This window comes from Drosophila novamexicana, unplaced genomic scaffold (assembly GCF_003285875.2).
Source record: "Drosophila novamexicana strain 15010-1031.04,08,12 unplaced genomic scaffold, DnovRS2.1 tig00000960-arrow-arrow-pilon, whole genome shotgun sequence".
Lineage (NCBI taxonomy): Eukaryota > Metazoa > Arthropoda > Insecta > Diptera > Drosophilidae > Drosophila > Drosophila novamexicana.
In genome coordinates this window covers 895,484-919,127 of record NW_020824833.1, presented here as the reverse complement: position 1 = coordinate 919,127, position 23,644 = coordinate 895,484, and the positions used below count along the sequence as shown (strand labels likewise).

The window sequence follows — 23,644 nt, the reverse complement described above, 5'->3', positions numbered from 1 at the left end:
GCATCCACATCTAAAATTTCAAGTCTCTAGCTCTTATAGGTTCTGAGATCCTTGCGTTCATACATACGGACGGACAGACGGACGGACGGATGGACAGACTTTTGATTTATAGCTATTGTAGTCATTTGATATATACAAAATAGTGTGATCTCTGTAAGACTTTCTCATATATGAGCAGCATAGTTAGTCTAGTACTAAGTAGATGCCGGGCTGGGTTAAGATATCTTGATGAACATAAAGGTATTTCATGCTAATTGTTATATTGGTTTTTCATATATATGAGAAGCATAGTGAAACTAATAAATCGATTTCCCGTACGGGCGAAAAATTAGGGAAAAGCTGCGACATTTGTTGTATCTTTGACAAACATCTATGTTTGTGATCAACTTCGGTGCTTATTGTCCGATCATTATATAATCTTTGAGGCATAAATATTAAAACCCAAGATATGTATTTTATTAAGTTTGAGTAGATTGGAGGCAGAGATGCCTTCTGATATCCTACATCACCCCAAAAAGGAAAACAGGATACGGTAACACGAAGAGTTGTCGCTGATTTGCAATGTACTCGATCTTTTTGTGCACTAGAACGAGCTTGGTTCGCGATTTCAGGTTTCGTATAGTCTCTGAGATCGACTCGTTCATATAAACATCTTGTAAAGTGTAGAATGTCGATCTTGTAGTCAAATTTTACTTAGCTAGGACTTTTGAGGATTACATTATTTCCAGTAGTATAAGGTAGCGCCTCCTATGTTGGAGGATATATTAAAAGGAGCGACTTTCAGTACCTTTCCAAATGCAATGCCGCTAAAACTGTAATCTGTCAGTAGCTGTCAAACTGCGACTGTTGATTCATAAGCCCTACAAACTCCAACTTGAGCTGGAGATGCACATTTATTAACCATTATCAAATTGTGGCAGAGTACGGGACAGAGAAAGAAAAGTCGTACTAAAACTAAGTTCGAATGATCTCGATTTAAGTACATTGAATTACTGAAAATGAGAACAAGAAAATGTTTAAGCCAAATATAAGAAATCTGAATACAAGAAAGTAAAAGAATCATGAAACTAATTAAGCTCGGGAAATATGTGAAATGAGTAAGAAAAGGTTGGCAACCAATTAAAAAAAATAAAATAATTTGTTTTAATATGTATTAAAAAGAAAGAATAATTTTTTATTTAAATATTTTTTCGTGTCGTGATAGCTCCAACAAAGATTTTGCAAAATCTTAAATGAAGATTTGTAAAATCTTTATATGCCATTTTTAAAGGCCTAAATCAAAATATTCAAATTTGAAACGGCTCGTTCACTGATTTTGCACATACATTAATGTATGTACACAAGTCGCCAGCAAAGGCTATGAACACCCACATACATGCATGCATACGTATGTATGTACAGACAACAATATACATATGCATGTATATATGCATGTAAGCAAATGTGTGGCAGGTAGCGCATGTTTGCATAGACGCACACATATATATGCATACATACATACATGCATACATGCATACATACATGCATACATGCATACATACATGCATACATGCATGCATACATGCATGCATACATGCATACATACATGCATACATGCATACACACATGTTTGGAATGCGCATGCTGGAATAATTTGTGATTTCGGTTGGGTCTGGCGCCAGCAACGGTAAATTCCTTCGTAGAGCCTACATGGAAAGCCGAAAAGTAGTAAAGTCGTAAAGTAGGAAAGTAGGAAAGTTAGAGAAGTAATTGCTCCTGCCTTAGAATCTTTTTCGTGAAAAGTTAAATTCGCTCGCCAACATGAATTTAATCGCTTCGTTGAACAATATTCGTTTATTCGCAGTTTCGAATTGAGAACGCGAAAAGAAATATAAAATATCTAAAAAAGAAAATATCGGCGAAAGTTTTATTCCAGAGCTTACAACTTTCAGCCAAAAGAGAACTTAGACGGAACAGTTTCACGAGGCAAAGTTTCTTACTTTTGTTACTTTTGCCTATATTAATGTTTTACAAAAAGTTTCATTTTGCTTAATTTAGAATCGAGAAGCGAATTTTGTTGATGCATGTCCAAAGTCGACTTTCATTAGATACTACTAAAAAAAAATTATATCGATAATTGTTTAAAATAGTATTCCTTTGTTCAAGACGAAGATACTAGAATTAAGCATTAATATACCTCTTCCTTTTTGACATAAAACTTGAATCAAGATAGGAAATACTTATTTCCAGAACATTTCTTATAATTTGAATTGCAATTTCTGCAGTTCATCAGTACTTAATTTGAGTTACAGATTTAATGGAACTTGGTTCAAGCTGAAATTGTAGTTAAATCAATAACAATCGGATTATTCCAAGTACCTTTTAGTACCAATTTCAATTAAGTAAATACTTGGTAGCAAATCGCACTTTAAATAAAAAGGTTCTCCTTGACTTCGGTAAATTGAACGTTAGTGAGAATCTCAGTTGTGTGGGCGGGGGGGGGGGGGGGGGGGGGGGGGGGGGGGCATAATACTTGATTATTTCGCTCTGTGTAGTCCCACGCGTTGCCACACAAGCATAATTTGTTGTAATTAACATAACGAGCCAGCCCAAGCAATAATGGGCCAAGTCACCCGCTCGCATCCACACACGGACAAATTGAACGCCTACACCAGGAAAATGGAAGCAGAAATTGCGAGTCCTGCTGCGGCTGGCGGGGCCTTAGGAGCTGTGGGTGGATTGGGTTGGGTTGGGTGGGGTTGGTTTAGTCAATGTTGCCCGCATTTGTGTATAATTAATTTGGTTTTGGACAGCGCACCTTTCGCACCTGGTCCCCGCCGCATTTATGCAAATTACTTTATGAGACAACATTGAAAACTTGAGGACAATTTTCCAGACGTACAATGACAAGCGTAATAAAATTATGCTCTCAGTATAAGAGATATTCACAACACTTTCTCTCTCTCCCTTTCTCTCCTCCTCTCTTTGCAGCAACAAGTTGTCGAACTATCTGGCTATGTTATCATTCTCGTTGAGAATGCGGAGGGTAAAATTAAATTATACGGCTCACCGTCCGATCGCGATAATCTGGAAGTGGGCGATGAGATACTCGAGGTCAATGGACTCACCCTCGACAATATATCGCGCACTGAGGCCATACGTCACATACACGATGTAAGTGGACAATGAGTGCGATTTAGAAAGAAATGACTTCAATTTCTCATTTTTTGCAGTGCATTAAATCCTGCACAATTTGCTTGCGTGTGCGTAAGAAAAATGATTCCAGATTGGGTAAGTTCCATTTAATGTTCTTTTGAGTTTTATTTAAGTGTTTTTTTTTAGCAATAAGTTATGCGTACTGCTACTGTTCCGATACGTCAATCTCCCGGAACTTTTGTATATATCGCATCCATTCAGTTTATTCGTTTCTCAATGAAAACAAGGATCAAACTTTCAATGAGCTGTACAAAATGTTAGGTCAATTTTCACTGCGAACCAACGATCAAACTGACATACATATGTCGGGTTAGGTGCAAACTACTTTATTGTGTAGCATACTTTGGCTTGTATGACAATAAGACACATATTTTGTTGATTAAATTTAAAAATGCTGCATAAAGAGAAGGCATTCTTGAATTCACAAAATGAACTAGTCATGAATTCTGTTAAATAGACGCAGCAAATGTGAACAATTGAAATGTTGATAACATTACGTTGACATTCTGTTAGCGCAATGGCTTTCAAAACGCGCAGTCAGCTGATTTCATTAACAAGCTTCAGTGGCATCACAACTGTACTCTCCCCAGCCAGGCGAACTTATTTCGTTCTCTCTTACGCCCATTCTCTTGCTCTCCTGCTCAGTCGCTCTCTCCGGCTCATGCTCTCTTGCGCTTAGCGCTAGTTCGGGCATCGCGCGCAGCTTTTTGACGCTTTTGTTTCTGCAATCGTTTTGTGGTCAGCTTCAAACGCTTTACGCTTACGCTTACGCTCCGGCTGTCGCTCTCGCCGCTCGATGCTCTGTTGTGGGGCTAACTGCGGCTTTGGCGCTGCGCAGCGCCAACTAATCGCATCAGTTGTGTGGCAACAGTCGCCGTTTGTCGTACCGTTCACAGCGTTGCTCTTTTCGTTGTGCTGCACTTTGTTTCGTTTAGTTCGCGTCGTGCCGGCTTTCGTGTCCGTCCCCCACCCATCGTCCCATATTATATTTAGTGTCTACGTCTGTGCGCGCGCGTTGCGGTCTTAGGGCGTTTGCTTGGCTGCTGCGTCTGCGCCAGCGTCAGCGCCAGCGTTTCATTGCCATTTCGTTTCGTTCTAACGCGCATTTTGTTTTTTCTTTCCTTGTGCTGTTATGTGCTTGTGCTTCTTCTTTTTCTTCTTTTTTTTTTTGTTGGTGCAACAAATTTGATTTGCTTATACACACATTCAAACGTATCTATGCTATGGATGTATGTATGTACGTGCAGTTGACGCCTACAACGACGCCGCTTAACTAAAGTAAGTGTAAACCAATGCTTGCCAAACTGCATAAGCTTGCTGTCCCCTGCCCGCACGCTTGCCTGTCAGCCGTCAGTCGGCCACAGCTGCCAGCTGAGCTAAACGCGATCCATGAATCAGCAGCAGAGACGGCGACAGCGACAGCGACGGCGACGTCAACGTTGCGTTTTCGTGCTCTTTTTGGTGCTTTTGTTTTTGTTGTGCGAGGCGAAGGGCAGGCGGCAACATTCATGCAGTACGCGCAGCGCAGAGATACATTTGTAGAACAGCAACATTTTCATTTTTAGCTGTATTTTTGTTGTTTTTCTTCTTCTTCTTCTTTTTTTGGCTTTTTTCTTTTTGCCGGCATTGTTGACATTTCTTCACTCGGAAACTCAAAAAGTTTTACCTGCAAAACGGCAATTGTGGCAGTATGTGTGCATGTGTGTGTGTGTGTGTGTGTTGATTCAGACTTTAGACGTCGCTTATAAGCCGTTAACACAGCTGTCAATTTTTACGTTTTTATGCCTCTATTTTTATTTTTATTTTGATTTTTTTTTTCTATTATTTTTTATTATTCATGAACTGTGCGAGAGTGCAAAAAAGTCACAGCCAGCAGTTAAAAAAGGAAAACTAAAGCATCGCCATGCATAAAGAAAACGGCAGCAACAACAACAACTGCAGGCTGGGCAGCAATTGTGTATGGAATGGAATGGGAGATGGGCAGTGGGCAGTGGGCAGTGGGCGGTGGGCGGTGGGCGTCGAGTGCAGAGTCACCCGACTGGAAATTGTTGTTGTTGTTGTTGTTGTTGTTGTTGTTGCAGTTGCTGTACAAAAAGAGAAGATTTAAGAAAAACGTAATAATAATACTAAAAAATCTAGTAAGAAAAGCTGCTTACAGTTTGAGCTGCGCTGCAAGCGCTTTGCTTGTAACGGTAACTCGAAAACTAACCTGAAAACGAAACGAGTTTTGATTGTTTGAAGTGTGGAAACCATGAAATGAACTACAAAAATGCACAGTTCATAAAATACCAGTAAAACATGAGTTTTACTTTTTCGACTGAAATTGGCAGAATGTTAAGGGGCGTACGCCCCCCCCCCCCCCCCTCTAAAAAGGGGCGTAAGTCCAAAAAGTCGAGATAGTTCGAATTGTGATTTATTTAATAGAATGTTTGATATTCGATTACAAAAATATACAACTGTCATGCAACAAATTGGAATTGGCACACGCATTGAGGATACGTGAATCGAGAAGATAAATTTACATTTTAGTTATGGCCACTCCATAATTATTGTCTTTAAGTCATTATAACTAACGTTCGCCATATGCGATGCGTTTCCATTTAATTTAGCACCAGATAGCTGCTGTTCCCTGTAAACTATGTTTACCAACTATGAATGCAGCTATTATTGGACTTTCTGTGAAATGCGCCAGAGGGTTGTCAGCCCCTCCCTTCCCCTCCTCCTCCCACTCCCACTCGCCCTGCCAGTATGAAAGCCGAGCTCGAACCGAGTTCCGAACAGCTCTTCTCCTGGCGTACAGGTCTCGAGATTCCACGAACTCGTCCGTTTTGCTTAATTGATTGAAACTTAACGCATAACACTTTTCCCCCCGAAGTGAAAGCCGGAGGGTGTCTATTATGCAATGTCTCTACGCCTTGGCGAGACATGCCAATGATTATGAAAGGGGCCATTGGCTCGCTGTTCTGCTTTTTGTTTTTGTTCTTAATTGCTTAAAAGTGACTTTAAAGCTTCCATCTAGTAATTATGCCTGGCCATGCTCAGTCGAGTTATTTAGAATTCCACGCATTTTCCGCTCGCCGAAAAATTGCAAGGCACATATCTAATACATATGTATATATACAATGTATATCTAGTGTGTTGAGCCTGTTATTCATAGTGTTTTTTTGTTGTTTTAAACTCTTAAGATCTTTAAGAATATGCCTAAAGTTGATTGCATAGAAAAGTAAATGACACAATTTCCACACGTTCTACATCTTGTGTTTGAATTGTGTCATACGTTTAAGAGGAAATCCAACTTCCTTTTGTGCCATTTACTCAGAAAAACAAACAGTCCATACAGTATACATATGTATGTGTGTGTGTGTGTGTATGAATATAAATAGTAAATGAGGCTTAACAAGTCTATAACTTATTTTTAGGTGCACTTTTCTTGGTTTTCCTTCAACTCGTTCCCTTAGAGGCTTCGCCACAGTCGTTTCTAATGTTTCTCTTGCTTTCTTTGTCTTCTTCTTAAAAACATAATGCCACATCGACATTGACACATTATGTTCATGTTATTTTTATCTCCATATCCGTCCGTTTCTATGTGTGTGTGTGTGTGTGTGTGTGTGTGTGTGTGTGTATGTGTGTGTGTGTATGCCATGTATTGATATATTCTGCTCAGTCCCCTTTGATTTTCTCTTTTTTGGGTCACAGAATCCAGCAAAATGGGCGCCAGAATTTCCAGTTTTCTTCTTTGAGCCGAAAAAGAAGTTACTTATTACTTACTTGTTTGCTAACACACACACACACACGCACACACACACACACACACACACACACACACACACACACACACACACACACAGAGAAACGCTAACATTCCAAAGTCATGAATTTGTTGTATAAAGTGAAATCAATATAAAGACGAAGACAATGAGAGTACAAGGGAAGAGCAGAGCGCGAGGAGAAGAGAGACAGACAGACAGAGAGAGAGAGAGAGAGAGAGCGAGAGAGAGAGAGCGCGAGAGAGAGAGAGAGAGAGAGCAGTACTTCTTGCCTATTGCCTACGGTCCGTGCAGGTGTGAGCGTAGGCGTGTGAGGGGTGGTGCGGAGTGGTGGAGGGGGGGGGGGTCTTGCTGCTAGCTGGGTCAGCATCCAAAATCCGGTAAGGCAAGTTTCTTGGCGTCTCTGTTCGCTGCTGGCAGCGAGTCAATTATGTGAGTTGCTTTACGAAATTTACACGCGCTCGCTGATGTCGGATACAATTGAGCGCTTACACACACACGCACACACACACACACACACACACACACACACACACACACACACACACACGCGGGTGCTGGGCAGCCGTGTGCTGCGATGTGTAAAAGTCATTGCCTCAGTTGGCCATAAAATTGCATGGCACACACCAACAGATACGCTGCAGAGTGGCTAGCGGGGGAAGCAGGGGAAGCAGGGGTAGCAGCTTAGAAGCTATAGCTAAGACACAAGCTTGACCTCAACGTGCGGGCACAAAGTCGCAGCAGCTGCAGCGGCAGCAGCAGCAGCAGCAGCAGCTGATAAGCTTTCAATGCGAATGCGTGCAACAAAATGTTGAAACTTATAAAAACCAGCGCAATTTGCACAAAGTAACTAGATCAAAATGACAAACGCTTGACGTTTGACAAATGAAAAACGGACTGGAACGCGGCTTTAGCACAAATTGACTTTGCAGCAAAATTATCGATTCCTATATGAAAACAAGTAAGAGGTTCTAGTCGGGAGCTCCCGACTAGGGGATACCCTGAACCCTCCTCTTCCAACATCAAATGCATATATAAGTATATTCTATTATAGAAGCTATATGTCAAGTTTGGAGACTCTAGCTCTTATTATTTACCAAAATTGCCCAAGAAACAGGATTTCGATATCGATTTTTATCGATTAATTGGAAACGGCGCAAGCTATCGATTATCGCAAACAAACTCGATCTGCGCGGGAACTAGGAGCACCTACATCTAAAATTTCTCTAGCTCTTATAGGTTCTGAGATCCTTGCGTTCATACATACGGACAGACGGACGGACAGACGGACAGACAGACGGACATGGCTAGATCGACTCGGCTATTGATGCTGATCAAGAATATATATACTTTATGGGGTCGGAGAAGCTTCCTTCTGCCTTTTACATACATTTGGATTTTGCACAAATACAATATACCCTTATACCCATTTTGAATGGGTTCAGGGTATAAAAATAATAGACACAAAGATTGAACAGAGGGTTTGTTTTTTCTTTGGCGCATTTGGTAAGTCGATTTATCCAGCGAAACTCACATTTCAGCTCAATGCAAAAACATAAATACTTAGGTCTTATAAAAAACACATTTTAAACATCGAGCATCGAATTGCAATTCTTATACCCTGTGCCTATAGAAAATATTTAAACAAGGGTATATTGGTTCTGTGCATACGCACGTAACAGGCAGAGAAAGAGAATTGCCTGCCTCATAGGGTATACATATGTACATATATCTGTCGAAAGTTGACATACATATGGCATATGCAAATCAAGTATATTTCATTTGTTGGTTGTCATATTGGATTCCAATTGGAACCCTACGACCATTTGAGGGCTTTTGTCATAATCTATGGCACATATGGTCTAGCCCAGAACATTTAAAGATGGGCTGAGAAACACGGAAGTTATTTAAGAAAACGTATTGGCAAGCCGCGTGGCAGCTACGTGTTTCATGGCACAAAGCCATATGGAAACACAAGAAATGGGCCCATTTTCGTTGTTTTATGTATTACAAAGAGTATGGCAGATATTACCCGGCGTTGTTGGGGCTCGAATGAAAAATGTTCTAAAGTGCAAGTGGCATCGAAATGGTTTGTTTTTTTTTTTGTTTAGAAAATAACCAAAAACCATGCATATTCCATTTGCTATAAACTGATGTCTTACCCGAAGGCTTGAGGCCATGAAAGCTATTTTCTTTTTATGTTAAAGATATCCAAAGCCAAATATGATTAAAACTAAACTAAACAATCTGAGCACGTTAACAATAGAACACTAGGAAGCATTAATTGAGGCTTATTAAGCTATTAAGAAGAGATTGAAATGTTGTTTAAGTATTACAATTTCGACTTTCTACTCTCACTATCTTTGGCTTTCCCCAACGTTGACTTTTCAACATCAATGCTAACGCATTTCAGCTTAAATAATACCCTAAGTCTGCTCGTATTTTTCATTTAACTCTCTATGAAAATGAAAAAATAATGAACAACAACCGACTTTCCCTTCAACGAACTTTTATTATTCTGAGCAGTTTTTGTTCTTGGGGTGACATCGCAATCTCCGTACCGGGTACTACCCCAGCCGTGTTTGATTCCACGTATTAGCGCCTCGCACGAATCACGCGTTCAGGTGCATTTCATGTGAATATTGCATCATCTATTCACATTTCGACTCGACTTACATTTCGATTTGCTTTCTGCTTATCATTTTTATAGCTTCATATATGCGATTTTCTCTGGAAAGGCTGATCTATTGTGTCATACGGCCAAGTGTGGCTTATATGTATATGGTCAACTTCATGTTAACGTTCATAAATTAAGCCGAATTAATATCACTGATATTATCTTACAAAATAGTCACTATCGCGTCAATTGATTCCGAAACTCTGAAAAATACATTGTTTTTAAGGAAGTCGTCTGAGATAGTTAAAGTTTTGCCAATATGTGCAAATCTTAACAAACTCGGAAGTGAATTTTGATTCCACCTCAAGTGAAAGTGGAAAATGGGCGGAACTACTGGTGAATAAAACTTGTTTGTATCTATATTTAAAGCTCTTCAAATTTTGATATTTTATGTCCTCCATTTTCGACACAGTAAAATGTAAAAGTAATGACAATGTACGTCTCGGAAGGTGTTTCATTTAAATTGGGATTTACAGGTGATCGATCCCGATCCTTATGTATTATTGTAAGTGCTTGACTATTGATCCTAATGCTGTCATAATAAAAGCTAGCGAAGGATTCCAACCAGAATTCTCACGATTCAATTAAAGCATTGTAGCAACATTCCAGATCATTTTTGAAGATGGTCGCGGTTTCGACGAAGGACGCAATAATCGTTTGGGGGTTATCTATAGAGTCCCTGGTATTTGTGACACGTCATAACAGAAATAATAGAAGCACCCACAACATCATCGGGACTTACTTATCTTCTTCTTGTTAAATTGTTCACTTTGGATGATTTAACTGGTGAAAGTTATGAATCCCACTCTCTAAGCCATATAGGAAACGTATTAGAAAGGTGTCTACATATGATTTCAGTCAATCAACCTTATCAAGTAAATTGTACTATCAGGTTAATTGGCATTTTCCACCAATATTCCACACATGTAGGGGGAAATTTTACAAAGCTTTTGATTTGTTTCGATTTGACGTGTTATTCAGTTAGAGATAGTTGGGACAAACTCTCTTGCATATAAAGATGACTGGATATTATGGACATCATCCGTACAAAAAACAAAGAATTTCCTTAAGAAAATGTTTTCTGGAGCGAACTTGAAAAAGTTGCAGGAAAAATGGGGTGCATTTTAAATATGTTTATATTTATTTTTCCCAAGTTTTGAGTTTTCTTCCAATTGGGCATTCTGTTGGAGCTTGATAATAAATTGGTTCTTGTTTGTGTGCGTTTCTTTTGGGCTAAATAGCTCCGTTATCTATTCGAATTTTTCGGATTGGCTCGGTACCTTGTGCTCCCCTTCCCTCCCCTTCCCTCCCCTCCCCTTAACAACCCTGATTAAGCAACCCGAGCACAATGCTGTTGCTTTTGGTGCTTCCGCAACTGCTTCGGCTTGATGTTGGCTTTGTTTTTTTTTTATACCCTGAACCCATTAAAAATGGGTATAAGGGTATATTGTATTTGTGCAAAATCCAAATGTATGTAACAGGCAGAAGGAAGCTTCTCCGACCCCATAAAGTATATATATTCTTGATCAGCATCAATAGCCGAGTCGATCTAGCCATGTCCGTCTGTCTGTCCGTCTGTCCGTCCGTCTGTCCGTATGTATGAACGCAAGGATCTCAGAACCTATAAGAGCTAGAGAAATTTTAGATGTAGGTGCTCCTAGTTCCCGCGCAGATCGAGTTTGTTTCCGATAATCGATAACTTGCAATCGATAAAAATCGATTTCGATATCTTGTTTTTTGGGCAATTTTGGTAAATAATAAGAGCTAGAGTCACCAAACTTGGCATATAGCTTCTAAAATAGAATATATATATGCATTTGATGTTGGAAGAGAGGGTTCAGGGTATCCCCTGTTGTTGTTGCTGTTGCTGTTGTTGTTGCCGTTCTACCTGCTTTGCTGCCAGAGCTGTCTTATTCGAACAACAGTTGGGGCGCTGCAGTTGCCGTTGCATTCTCGGCTCTCTCGCATTAACTCTTTGCTCACTCTCTATATGGTTTCGCTCTCTTCTCTCTCTCTCTCTCTCTCTCCCGTTTTGGCTATGTACCGTTGCCTGCACGCAAAGCGCCATTTGTAACACCCTGTAAATAAAAGAAACCCTTGAAGGGCATCAAACAGCTTTGCTTTACTTGCATTTTCTTGCAAATATTAAAGAAAACAAATTGATATGAGAACGTACCGATAAGTAGCAATATTTTAAGAGAATACAGCTAGAAATATGACTAAACTTGGAAAGAAGTATAATAAATAAATTCCATTTAATATTTGATTATATTTTTCTTGATGAGAAATATACGTGTCTTAATTGCATGCATAATTGGAATAGTTCGGCACACAAATAAAAAAAGATTTTAAGCTTTTTAATTACTTATATTATCTCTAAGGCAATCGGCACGAGATGTACAGAGTATATCTGGTGGGAAACTGATCAAATTCGTTGATTATAATCGATTAATAATGATCGAATCTTTTGTTGAGTGCCTTTTACACTTTTAAAGAAGCGGGCTAAGTTTTATTTTGCCTTATGTTACCAACTGTTATTGTAGCTGCTTCTAATTTTACACTGTACCCATTGAAAACGTGTAATAAGGAGTATTCTAGTTTTTTAGAAATGTATGCAACAGGCAAAAGAACGCCTCTCCGACTTCATAGCATAACAACTTTCCTGTTTATATACCAAGGTCTTGCAATTTAAGCAAAAGTCCTGCTTGTGCACGAAAAGAACGAATTTAAATTTACACATATTTCATAGGGATCGGACAATAAGCACCGATGAATATCACGAAAGAGAGTGAGTGTGTGTGTGTGTGTGTGTGTGTTTTTTTTTTTTTTTTTTTGCTTACAGCATGGAGGTGAAAATCTTCGTAAGATACTGATGGCCCGGGCCAACCGTATGCACGATTCGCTGACTCCGTCAACACCTACGTACTAAACTCACCCCCCACTCACACACCACATTCCCCGCGGGATCACCGCAAAGTATTACTTCGCGGGGATGGGTTGCCTATTTTAGGCAGTCTCCATTATTCGTCGCTCCTTTTCGCATCGTCTCAGATCCCTCTGGATGCCTATTATCAGCTGACTTATATTCCTCCAGTTGTCCTCTCCTTCCAGCATGAACGTTACTAGTCCCTCAGGTGGGGGTACAGAGCCTACTGCGTCTCTATACCTCGAGCATTGGTACAGCACGTGTTCCGGGTCTTCGTCCAAATTTGGGCATGTCGGACACTTCGGGGTGTCCTCATGCCTGAACCTGTGGAGATACTTCCTGTACCCGCCGTGTCCAGTAAAAAACTGCGTTAGGTGGAAGTTAATTTCTCCGTTCCTTCTCCTAATCCATTGCTCCAGATTGGGGATTAGTTTGTGTGTCCATCTCCCCTTGGTCGCCGTGTTCCATCTCTCCTGCCAAGTTGCCATTGATTTAGCTCTCTCCGACCGTCGGATGACGTCTATTGAGACAGCTTCGCCTGTCGCTATTCGTGCTTTGAATATGTTCTCCATTTCCTTGGCCAATATATCTACCGGCAGCATGCCTGCCAATACTGTGGCCGCCTCGTCCGACACCGTCCGGAATCCAGAGATAGTGCGGAGTGCGCTTAGCCTGTAGGGGACTGACATTTTCCTTCTGAGGCCTTTCTGGCTTGCGACTGCTGATGCCCATATCGGTGCAGCATAGAGCAGCACGGAGGCTACAACTCTCGCGAGGAGTAGGCGTCTACCTGCTCTTGGTCCTCCTATGTTTGGTAGCATCCTTGAAAGGGCCGCCTGCATTTTTGCCGCTTTCTGGCTAACATACTCTACGTGAGGACGAAAGCTAAGCCTGTTGTCTAACATGACCCCCAGATACTTGATGGAAGCCTTTGACTCGATACTAACGCTTTCTACCTGAAATCTAGCAAACTCAACTATCTTGCGACTTGTGATAAGCACAGCCTCTGTTTTATGGCCTGCCAGCTCCAGGCTAGCGCCACGCATCCAGCCGGCCATATATCCTTATCATATCCTTATGGCTGCATTCGCTGCCGCTTCTACTTCTTTTATTTCTTTGCCCACCACTAATAGGGCCAGATCATCTGCGAATCCTATGATTCTGCATCCCTGGGGCAATTGTACTCTGAGCACCTCGTCGTACATTATGTTCCACAGGAGTGGTCCCAAGACCGACCCCTGTGGGACCCCTGCTGTGACCATGTAACTCCTAGTACCGTCTTCCGTATCATAAGTTAATAGTCGATCGGACAGGTAGTTGGATATTATACGGAAAAGGGAGGACGGTATCCCTATTCGGTCTAAGGCTTCCAGTATTCGAGACCAGCTTGCTGAGTTAAAGGCGTTGCGGATGTCCAACGTAACCACCGCGCAGTACTCCTTCTCTCCCCACCTCCATCGGGTACCCTCTATTGCTTTAGTAGTAATATCTACCACCGCCTTAATTGCGTCGACCGTAGATCTAGCCTTACAAAATCCGTATTGCTGTTTGGACAGGGCCTCTTTCTCTTCAACCACCCTTATTAGTCGGTTGTACACGATCCTCTCCAGAACCTTTCCCGCCGTGTCCAGTAGGCAGATTGGCCTGTATCCCGAGGGTTCCTCTATTGGCTTATCCCCTTTCGGTAGGAGGATTAATTTCTGTCGCTTCCATCTCTTGGGAAATACACCGTCCTGCAGACATCTATTGTATGTCTCGGCGAAGGCGTCGGGTTTCGTCAGCATGGCTAACTTTAGCGTCTTGTTTGGCACCCCATCTGGTCCTGGAGCCTTTTTGTCGTCTAGCTTCTTGCTTGCCACTACCACTTCGTCTGTCGACACCTGCTGCACCAGTTCCGTGCTTCGTGAGCGGCTGACGACCTCCAATCTTGGGTGATGGGGGAACAGTGCCTCAACTATAGTGGCGAGTGCGGTAGGACAGGTCACACGGGTTGTTCGCTGGCTGCGTATCTTCTTCGTGACTACCTTATACGCCGTGCCCCACGGGTTTACGTCGGCCTCGTCGCATATTTGCTGGAAGCAGCTGGATTTGCTTTGTTTGATACTTCTTTTGAGGTCTCGCTTGGCTGCCCGTAGGTCATCCAGCCTAGATGCAAGGTCTGGGCGGCCTCGGGCTCTTTGGGAGCGTCTTCTAGCGCGTAGGCAGGCCTTCCTTAGGTCGCTGATTTCCTCGTTCCACCAGTAGCAAGGTGCTCCTCTTCTGTTTGGCTTCCTCCTGGGCATGGATAAGTCGCACGCGTCCGAGATGTTTTCCATAAGCTGCCGTGCCATGTCTTCTGCTGACTCCGTGGCCCCAGTCCATCGAGCATGGCGTACGGAATCCGTGTATGTTTCCTTGTCTAGGCAGTTGTCCTTCCATTTGGGGCCTGTTGTTTTGGGCTGCTGTTTTCTCCGTCCTCTCCCGTGGATCTCGAAATGCACTGCTTGGTGGTCGCTGAATGTGAATTCATTGCTGACTTTCCATGTGGTTAGCCTATAGAGTGAGCTGCTGAGCAGGGTGAGGTCTATAATAGAGCCTCTACCGGCCTTGCAGTACGTGAGCTCCTGCCCGTCGTTTGCAAGGCCCAGGTCGATCGCCGCGAACTCTTCTAGCAGGGTGGTCCCTCTCGCGTTGGTTTCCTTGCTTCCCCATTCCATGGCCCAGGCGTTAAAGTCTCCTGCTATGACGAGGGGAGCTCTGTTGCGAGCGTCTTCTGATATTTCCTCCAGCATTTTTTGGAACCGCCGCAGTTCCCAGCTTGGGGGTGCGTAGCAACTGTAAATGGTGATTCCATTAATTTTCGCTCTGACGAATCCTTCGTGTGATGCTCTGACTTCCTGGAGCGATGAGTTGAGGGACCAGATAGCCGCTTTTCCGCATTTACTTGCCACCCAGCCGCTTCCTGCGATAGGCTTGTATGGCTCGCAGATTATTGCGACGTCAAGGTTTCTCTCCCGTGTTGCTTGCGACAGCAGGGCCTGAGCAGCCTCGCAGTGGTTGAGGTTTAACTGAGTGAACTTCATTTTCTGTTGGCCAGGGCGCTCCTAAACACGGGGCATCTGCCGCTACCGGCAATGTGATTGGGGTCATTTTTCCTGTCCTTGCAGAGCATGCACTGTGGCTCTTGTTTGCAGTCCTTAGCCAGATGGTCCTTTCCTCCGCATCGTCGGCACAGATTCGATCTGTCCAGTTCACTCTTGCAGTGTCTTGCAAGGTGGCCAAACTCGAGGCATCTGAAACATCTGGTGATGTTTATCCGCTCGCGGATTCTTGAGTTGACCCAGCCAACTTTCAGGAAGCCTACCGAGAGGGCCTTTTTTGCGCTTTCCGCTGGTAGTCTTATAGTCGCCGTTTGTGTTTGGCCATACGACTTACGGAGGCTAATATTCTCTGGGGTTATGTCCAATATTTGGATTTGACTCCTCATCGCCTCGCATATGTCCTCTCTGGTCGTGATCTCGTCCAGGTCCTTGCACTCAATGGAGACTCGGTGGGACAGCGTCCGGACCTCTGCATTTTCGCCTAGCGTTTCGCCCACCAGGCTCCTAAATGCTGTGGTATTCTCTCCCGAATTCCTAAGCTGAAGTAGCAGTTCTCCTTTTTGTGTCCTCCTTATTTTTGACACCGCTTTTCCGAGCTCGCCCAGTTTCTCATCGGCTTTAACTTTTCTCAGTATCTCTGAGTAGCTCGCTTCACCTTTTGCCGAGATGACTATAGCATCCGGTCGCCATTAATTTGTTTTTATGGCTATTATTATTTTTTTTGCTGTTCCCTTTTTTTGTTATTTTTAATTTTACCGCTACAAATCCGCCGCTCGTATAATTGGATATGGGCAGATCATTTTAAAAGCCAATTTATTGGCTATTGTTGTTGTTGTTGTTGTTGTTGTTGCCGCCCCTTGTTGCCAGCCTAGCACAAGTGGCGACGTGTCCAGAGCCAGATTCTGGAAAACGGAATGAACGGAAAAATGAGCGGGAACCTGAAGCTGATATTGAAATTGGAACAGGCACGGTGCGTGGGCAGAGGCCAGGGGCCTGGGGGCAGGGGCGGATGGGGTAGCGAGGTGTCAAGACGCGACTGCAATTGAAAGACATTATAGTAATAACTAAAGAGCAGTAAGCAAACCAAGTGTGGGGCAATCAAGCGAGCAAATAAATAAACAAACGTGAGACAATGCACACCTGAGCAATAATAGCAGCTATACCAGCAATGAGAACAACTACGACAATGACAAGTATTAAAAAAAAAACAGAGAATGAAGTAGAAAAGAATACAAGAACGTGCGGGGGGCGGGGGGGTGAAGCAAGCTGAAACTGAAAATGCCAACAACGCTGACAATCATCAGGGTCGTCATCATCAACTCGAAATGAATTCAATTTAAAGTTGAAAGTGCTTAAAAGGTAAACACACAGACACAGACACACACACACACACACACCGACACACAGAAAGACTGACTGACAACACTCTGCCCCTTTCAGCTCCAGCGCCCTCTTTGCCCACATCTATGCCACTCGCTCCCCTTCTGTCATTCCCTCTGGCTGCTGTGGCTTCTTCTCTGGCTGCACGCTCTGCTGCCATATTGAAGGCATTTAAAACTGCGACCGTCCATCAGCTAACAGCTGCCATGTTATCCATTTCCCTCATTCCCCCCCATTACCTGTACCCCGCGCCCTATTGTCATGCCCCAGACCGAATGGCAATGCTAACAATTAAACAATTTCTTGTTTACGTTGTGCTGCTGCCTGATAAGCGACTGATAAGAGACACTCGCCACGGCAGTCTGGCCAGCGTATGAGTAATATACATATGTGTGCACACGTTTGAGTGTGTGTGTGTGTGTGTGTGTGTGTGTGTGTGTGTGGGCAACTGCCCTATATGTTGCGCTAGGGCGGGTTGGCTGGCGAAGGGGATATCATACAATCAAATCTGTTAACACACATTGCTATTGATATGGCTTAAAGTTAAGGAGCTGGGGCATCAATGGGGGAAGTCAACATGTTTTTTGATCAAAGGTCTGTCAATTAGTCAAGTTGAATAAACAAAACAACAACGCAAATGATTGCCGCTAGGATGCGCTTTTGACAAATGAATAAATTAAGGCCAATGCGAAAATGGGTTAAGGAAATCCCCCAGGCAGCCAATGAAAATTCATAGCAATAATAATATTTATAACAATGACAATAATAATAATCTTAATAATCATAATCTATTGTTTTGAGATTCATAATCATAATCCAATAATATTAGTAACAAGAGTAATAATATTAATTGTTGCAATGACAATAAACATACAATGACAATGACAATATTAATAATAATAATAATGATAATATTAATAATGAGATTTGGTCCTAGCTGTAAAACTCGTTTTCGTGCAAGGCTCACAAACACGAAGAGCACGATCTCTAAAGTTGGGCTTCAATAAAATCAATATGTAATGAAATCAGATAAAGACAGATTCCGATCCGATTCCCATTATATAATTTTGGAAACAAACTTCTACATTTTCGACCGTGTTCAGATGGGCCGTGCACCTTTATGCATGCCTAATAAAGTTAGTTTCGTGTTCGTGTAAGAACTCCGTGCCGTAAGAACTTATCTCTAGTTCGCATCCACACCCTGGCCTGAGGCTCAGTTTATCAACCTTCGTTTCAACAGAACAATCACATTTGTTATTTATAATTGCCCGTTCTACTTTGGTTTGGTTTGGTTCCGGTTCCGGTTCCGGTTGACTTTGAAGCAGTTAGTTTGGTTTAAAATTCGGTTCATAGTAATAAATAAATGGCAATGCTATTAAGAGCTCCAGGGCTTGCTTTTCGTCTAACATATCTGCCAAACCATATCAAATACTATGTCTAGAGGAACACTCGGTCGAAAATAAAGTACTTCGACATATATCGAGGGCATTCGAATTTGAATTTTGCCGGCTTCCAGTTCCTGACAAGGACAGTCGCTGCTTGGCTAAGCAATGTGGCTGTAAAAATAGGACTTATATATATTTAGGTTAATTTTTTTTATATTTTTTTTGGTCTTCATTAAGATTGACATCGTGCTGAAATGTCAATTAATTAACCCATTAGGCACTTAAATTATTTATAGATTTGAAATCACAATCTTTTGACACTTTGCCACCAATTTTATCAACTCTGCTTTTTGTTGACAAGGATTTTACGATTTTAGATCGAAGCTATGGTAAAGGCGGGGTAGATAAAAAAAGCCTCATTGATTCTGTTTGTGAAACAAAATGAACAACCTTTTGCTTTAAGCTGCTTAAACTCTTAAAATTCTGAAAAGTATTGAAAGCAGATTGATCGAAAAACGTTATTAAAAGTAAAACATGTTTAGGCTGGCCAAAAGGCCAGACTTTCAACTGTCGATATATTTATCGATAGCTATATATATATATATATATATATATATATATATATATATATATATATATATATCGATAGAACTATCCCATCTGTTAACTTGGATAGTCGATTTTTGGCAATTAAATGCTATCGAACGTCTTAAGTCTTTTTAAGATTTTAAGTATGTGCTTCAAAATATAAATCACTTGTTTATCAATTTCAATAATTCAAATTGCACTTAAAGTAATAATTTAAAATAAAAACGATAAATCGATAAAGCGATTGTCAACAAAACCTCTATTAAATCGATTCAACTTGATGTTGATTTCCTTCGATATACTTTCATCGATTTTTGAAAAACATTGCTCTTTCTTGTCTCTTGATCAAGTTTAAGCCGTAACACATAGGAGGAGATATCGCCGACTCCAAAAAGTATATGGTATTGTAATATACTATCTGGTATAGTATACCATCTGATCGGCTACAAAATCATTTTTAAAGATTTTTATCAGAATTTATTTGTTACGCTCTTGGATGGAAAATTCGGGCCACCTTTTATCCGATGCTAAAAAATGAATGTTCAATTCGGACTTACGAGACTTTATTGGAGTAAGTTGTAAATTTGAAGAAATAAAATGAGTAAAATGTTTGATGATGCACAACTATAAGAAAAGATATGTAAATGTGAATGACATATCTAAGCCAACGTAACCAATATTTTCAAGTTTTGGTTTTCACGTGAGCAAAATTGAAACTCTGAACAAAGTTCGATCAAGCTGTCAGCCTAATACACAGTTTATGCCGATGTAGATTTCAGGCATGCTGTATGTATGTACATATGAATGTACATATGAATGTACATATGTATGTACATACCTTAAAGGGACAAAGCAGCTAAGTTTCCTAACCCTTTTCATTTCTACACATATCGCATTGGGCCAAATCATAAAGAGAGAGAGAGAGAGAGAGAGAGAAGGAAGCCCAGATTTATATGTTTGCCATTTCTTATCTACGCGTACACAGTAAAAACAAATAAATCTGTCAAAAAATGAGAGAGACAAAAAAAAAGAAAAAAAAAAACAGCACGAGCATTTAATGTGGATTACGTGAGACATAAAACGAAACTAATTTTTCGACTTTCTTATGGTAAACGAAAGTCAATGCATAACATTCCAAATTACCATGTTACTTTCACAAATATTTTGTGCAAAGCTCAAAAAGACTTCAAATCCGTATGTAAATACATATATTAATTAACTGTTAACAAAAAGGAAGCGTAAACAGTTAGGAACAAAAATGCAGCCGTGATTAAAACTTAGCGCAACTGTTCCCAGTCGCTGCCTGAGTGCAGCAGGTGCCCAGGAACAGACGGCTGCAAAAGTTCATGGCCCATCGCTGGTCATGGGCAGGGCCCAGCGCCCACCTCAACCCGCCCCGCCCCTCTAGATGCCAGCCAGCAGCTAGCGGCAGCCTCGGAAATGCGATACATCATTTTGCGGTTACATAACCCGCGCACATGCTACGTAGATAAAAATATAGAAGAAACAGAAACAGAAACAGAAAAAAAGAAAGAGAAAAAACAAAGCGAAATAAGAAGAGCCGCAGATAAAGCAAAGTACGAGTATAAAAACGAAATCTTGTGCACCAAACGAGTTTCACAAATAGCAACAAAAGCGACGCTGAAAAATGGCTAACAAACAACAACAACAACAACAACATAAGAAACAGAACAGCAACGGGGCTATAAAGCTGAGAAAAGAATGTTAAAATAATGATACTCGCATACATACACAGCTACTTATAGTATATATATGCATACATATATATGTACATATGCATATATGTATGTGCACACATTATGTAATAGAGTATACGCAAGCATATACTAGTTGCGAGCTGGCTAGAGAGTCGCTTAAAGGTTAAGTGTGAGAGTGAGTTAAGTCACATCAAAGCCAAAGAACAGCTGGCTTCGCAAAGCGAAGACTGAATGCCCTGCCCTATCAGAGAAGCTATGGAAGTATTTATTCATCTTAACTGATCCACAAACTAAGCTCACAAGATTTAACTGAAACGAATTCTTTTCACGCATGCACACACATACACATGCACACACGTATTTTTGACCGATCGCCATAGACTAGGAGATACCCTGAAGCCCGTGCCGATCTACCTTCACCAGCATTCTAGCTTCCATCTACATATATACTATTTATACATATATACACAGAAACACACACACACACACGCATAGTTTGCGTTGCAGCTGTGCTTCTTCTTCGCATAGCCCCATATTGTGAGAAATGCGTTTGTGTTTAGCTTCGGTGTTTATTGTCCGATCTCAATGAAATTGAGCAGCACATAATATCAAAGAGCAGAGCGCTCCGTATTTATTCAATTTTATAGTATAGCTTTTGAGTTAAATCGATGCCAATCGATATTATCGAAATAATAAAATGGTATCGATATTATCGAAATAATAAAATGGTATCGATAATAAATTATAAATTCCTTGACGGATTTCCAAGCCTTTGCACTTAGTTCCCGCCGAACAGACGGACATGATAACAACGACTCAGTCCTCGTTCCGACCATGAATATAAATACTTTATAGGGTCGGAGATGCTTTATTCCACTGTGTGCCATATGAAAGCCATTATACCTAGTTTAACCAACCAGACTTTAAAATGCACGAACACGAACGGGCTCTCAGAGATAAAACAGAATTAAAGTTGGATGAATGCGGGTACGATTCGATATCGAATCACATTTTAGAAGTTGGTATGAGAATAATATTCGTTGGCACGGTGATGTTAATTATTAAATGGCCAATTAGTGAGTAAGCGCCAGCCAAACGGGCTGCTGCACAGAATGGGGCTGAGACGCGCAGACACATGGCTCAAATGTCACGTATACGACATGCGGGCCAATCAGGTACAGGCGAACAGAGAACTAAGAACTGGGAACTGGGAAGCGTTGAGCAAGTCTGGCCAGTGCTGTCCAGGTGGGGAATATAGTTAAATAAACACATGTAATTATATACAGAGTACACACACACCCACACACACCCGCACACACACACACACACACACACACACACACCGAGCCACTTGTTTACAATGAGCACACGACACATCATTATTTAATTACAATTAAATTTTAATTGCATGCGACAATCGAAGCCGAAGCTGATTAAAGGCCAACACATTATTAAGTAAAATAAATAAATAATTCAACATGCAACAGCGAATACAACAACAAATTCAATTGAAATATTGCAAATTTAACAAACACATAAACAAAAACTTATTACCCGAAAGCACCTCAGTTCCCAGTCAAATTTATGCAGCTGGCGAGAGGCAGCCCTCGTACCTGGTAGCACATGCTATTACAACAGGTGTTTTGCGTATTGACGTATCTATCTTAATGTTCCTATATAAAACTGACTGTGGTTCTTCCTTGGGAAGTACAGTCTTTAACTTTATGCCAGATATATCTGGGATGAGATATTCAACAAGTGGCAATATTCTACATTTATTCATACTTCTCTAGATTCTAAACATGAACTTTGTGGCTCTTTTGAGCCATGATATTTAGTTAAACTGAACAGCCTTAATGAGTACAGAAAAGATTAATCTTTCAGCTAAGTTATATCTAATGTTAATACAAAATTATCTTTTCACATCTTAAAACTCGTATCTTGTGAATTTAATCTAATCTAATCTCATCTAAATAAAGTTATCAAAACTAGAGATAAATAATACTTAGCTTCAGTTGAAGAGCTTAGCTACTTATCCTACATTCCATGCAAAGCAAAACGATTTTGGCTAAGATATACACTCAACAAATCGTCAAGTTTTTGGTCAAAACTGATCTACAAAAACAAGATCCTTTGTGTACGCTTTCGATGAATATTACACTATACATATATACATACCAGCTCGTCCTGGCTTTGTCCGCTTCAAATTTTAGACTATTTTTTTTGACAATTTCGCGACCGACAATTTTGCCCGAACTATAGCCAGTTTGATTTTACATAGATATTTAGACGATCTTCGCAAGATGAACCCATCCTCGGATGAAAAATGCGAGTAAGAAATTGTATCTACATTTTGGCACGTGGAGCTAGCGAGGTAGTAGAGGAAGATTTCAATTATCCAGGGTGAAATTGATGTCTCAAGGATGAGGCAAAATTTGCACCGGGCAAGGCCAGAAAATATTAGCTAATCAGAATTTCATTTGTAGTAAAAGCTTGCAATTTAAATCATTTGATTTGTTTTGCAGCATTTACTTGGAACAGTTTTAAAAGAATCACACTTGCCATGATTATGGTAATCCGAACGAACGGACATGACGGGTTCGACAAAGGACAATATGCAGAAATTAATTTGGGAATATATAGTGTTAAGCGTGCATATCGTGATTGTTCGATTAATATCGGATAAATTTGTTTAACAAGTCGTCAAGGCTTCTCACATAGTTGAATACGTAAGCATGTTTGCTCACAGTGGCTGTTCAACCTATGCGCACAGTTTGAGCAGCGTTGTGCGCTGTTGTTGTTGCTAGTTAGGACAAGTAGTTGTTGTTGTTGTCGATGTTGTTGTTGTTGTTGTTGTTGCTGCTGCTTCTTATTCATTGTGTTTGCAATTAGAGAGCACTTTGGTTTATTGTTTATCGATTCGTTGCG

At 41.0% G+C, this 23,644-nt stretch overlaps 1 protein-coding gene across 2 annotated transcripts in view; it reads left to right on the top strand.

The window, feature by feature from the left end:
• LOC115765232 (MAGUK p55 subfamily member 5-A) overlaps positions 1-23,644 on the top strand; it is an 83,272-nt gene that overhangs the window by 11,169 nt on the left and 48,459 nt on the right. The window contains exons 2-3 of one of the 2 annotated variants that reach the window (XM_030708686.1): positions 2,971-3,153; positions 3,213-3,270. In XM_030708686.1, coding sequence (XP_030564546.1) covers positions 2,971-3,153; positions 3,213-3,270 — 241 coding nt within the window. Of the gene's footprint in view, positions 1-2,970; positions 3,154-3,212; positions 3,271-23,644 lie in introns of those variants that run through there. The other variant, XM_030708683.1, reaches the window with a different exon arrangement.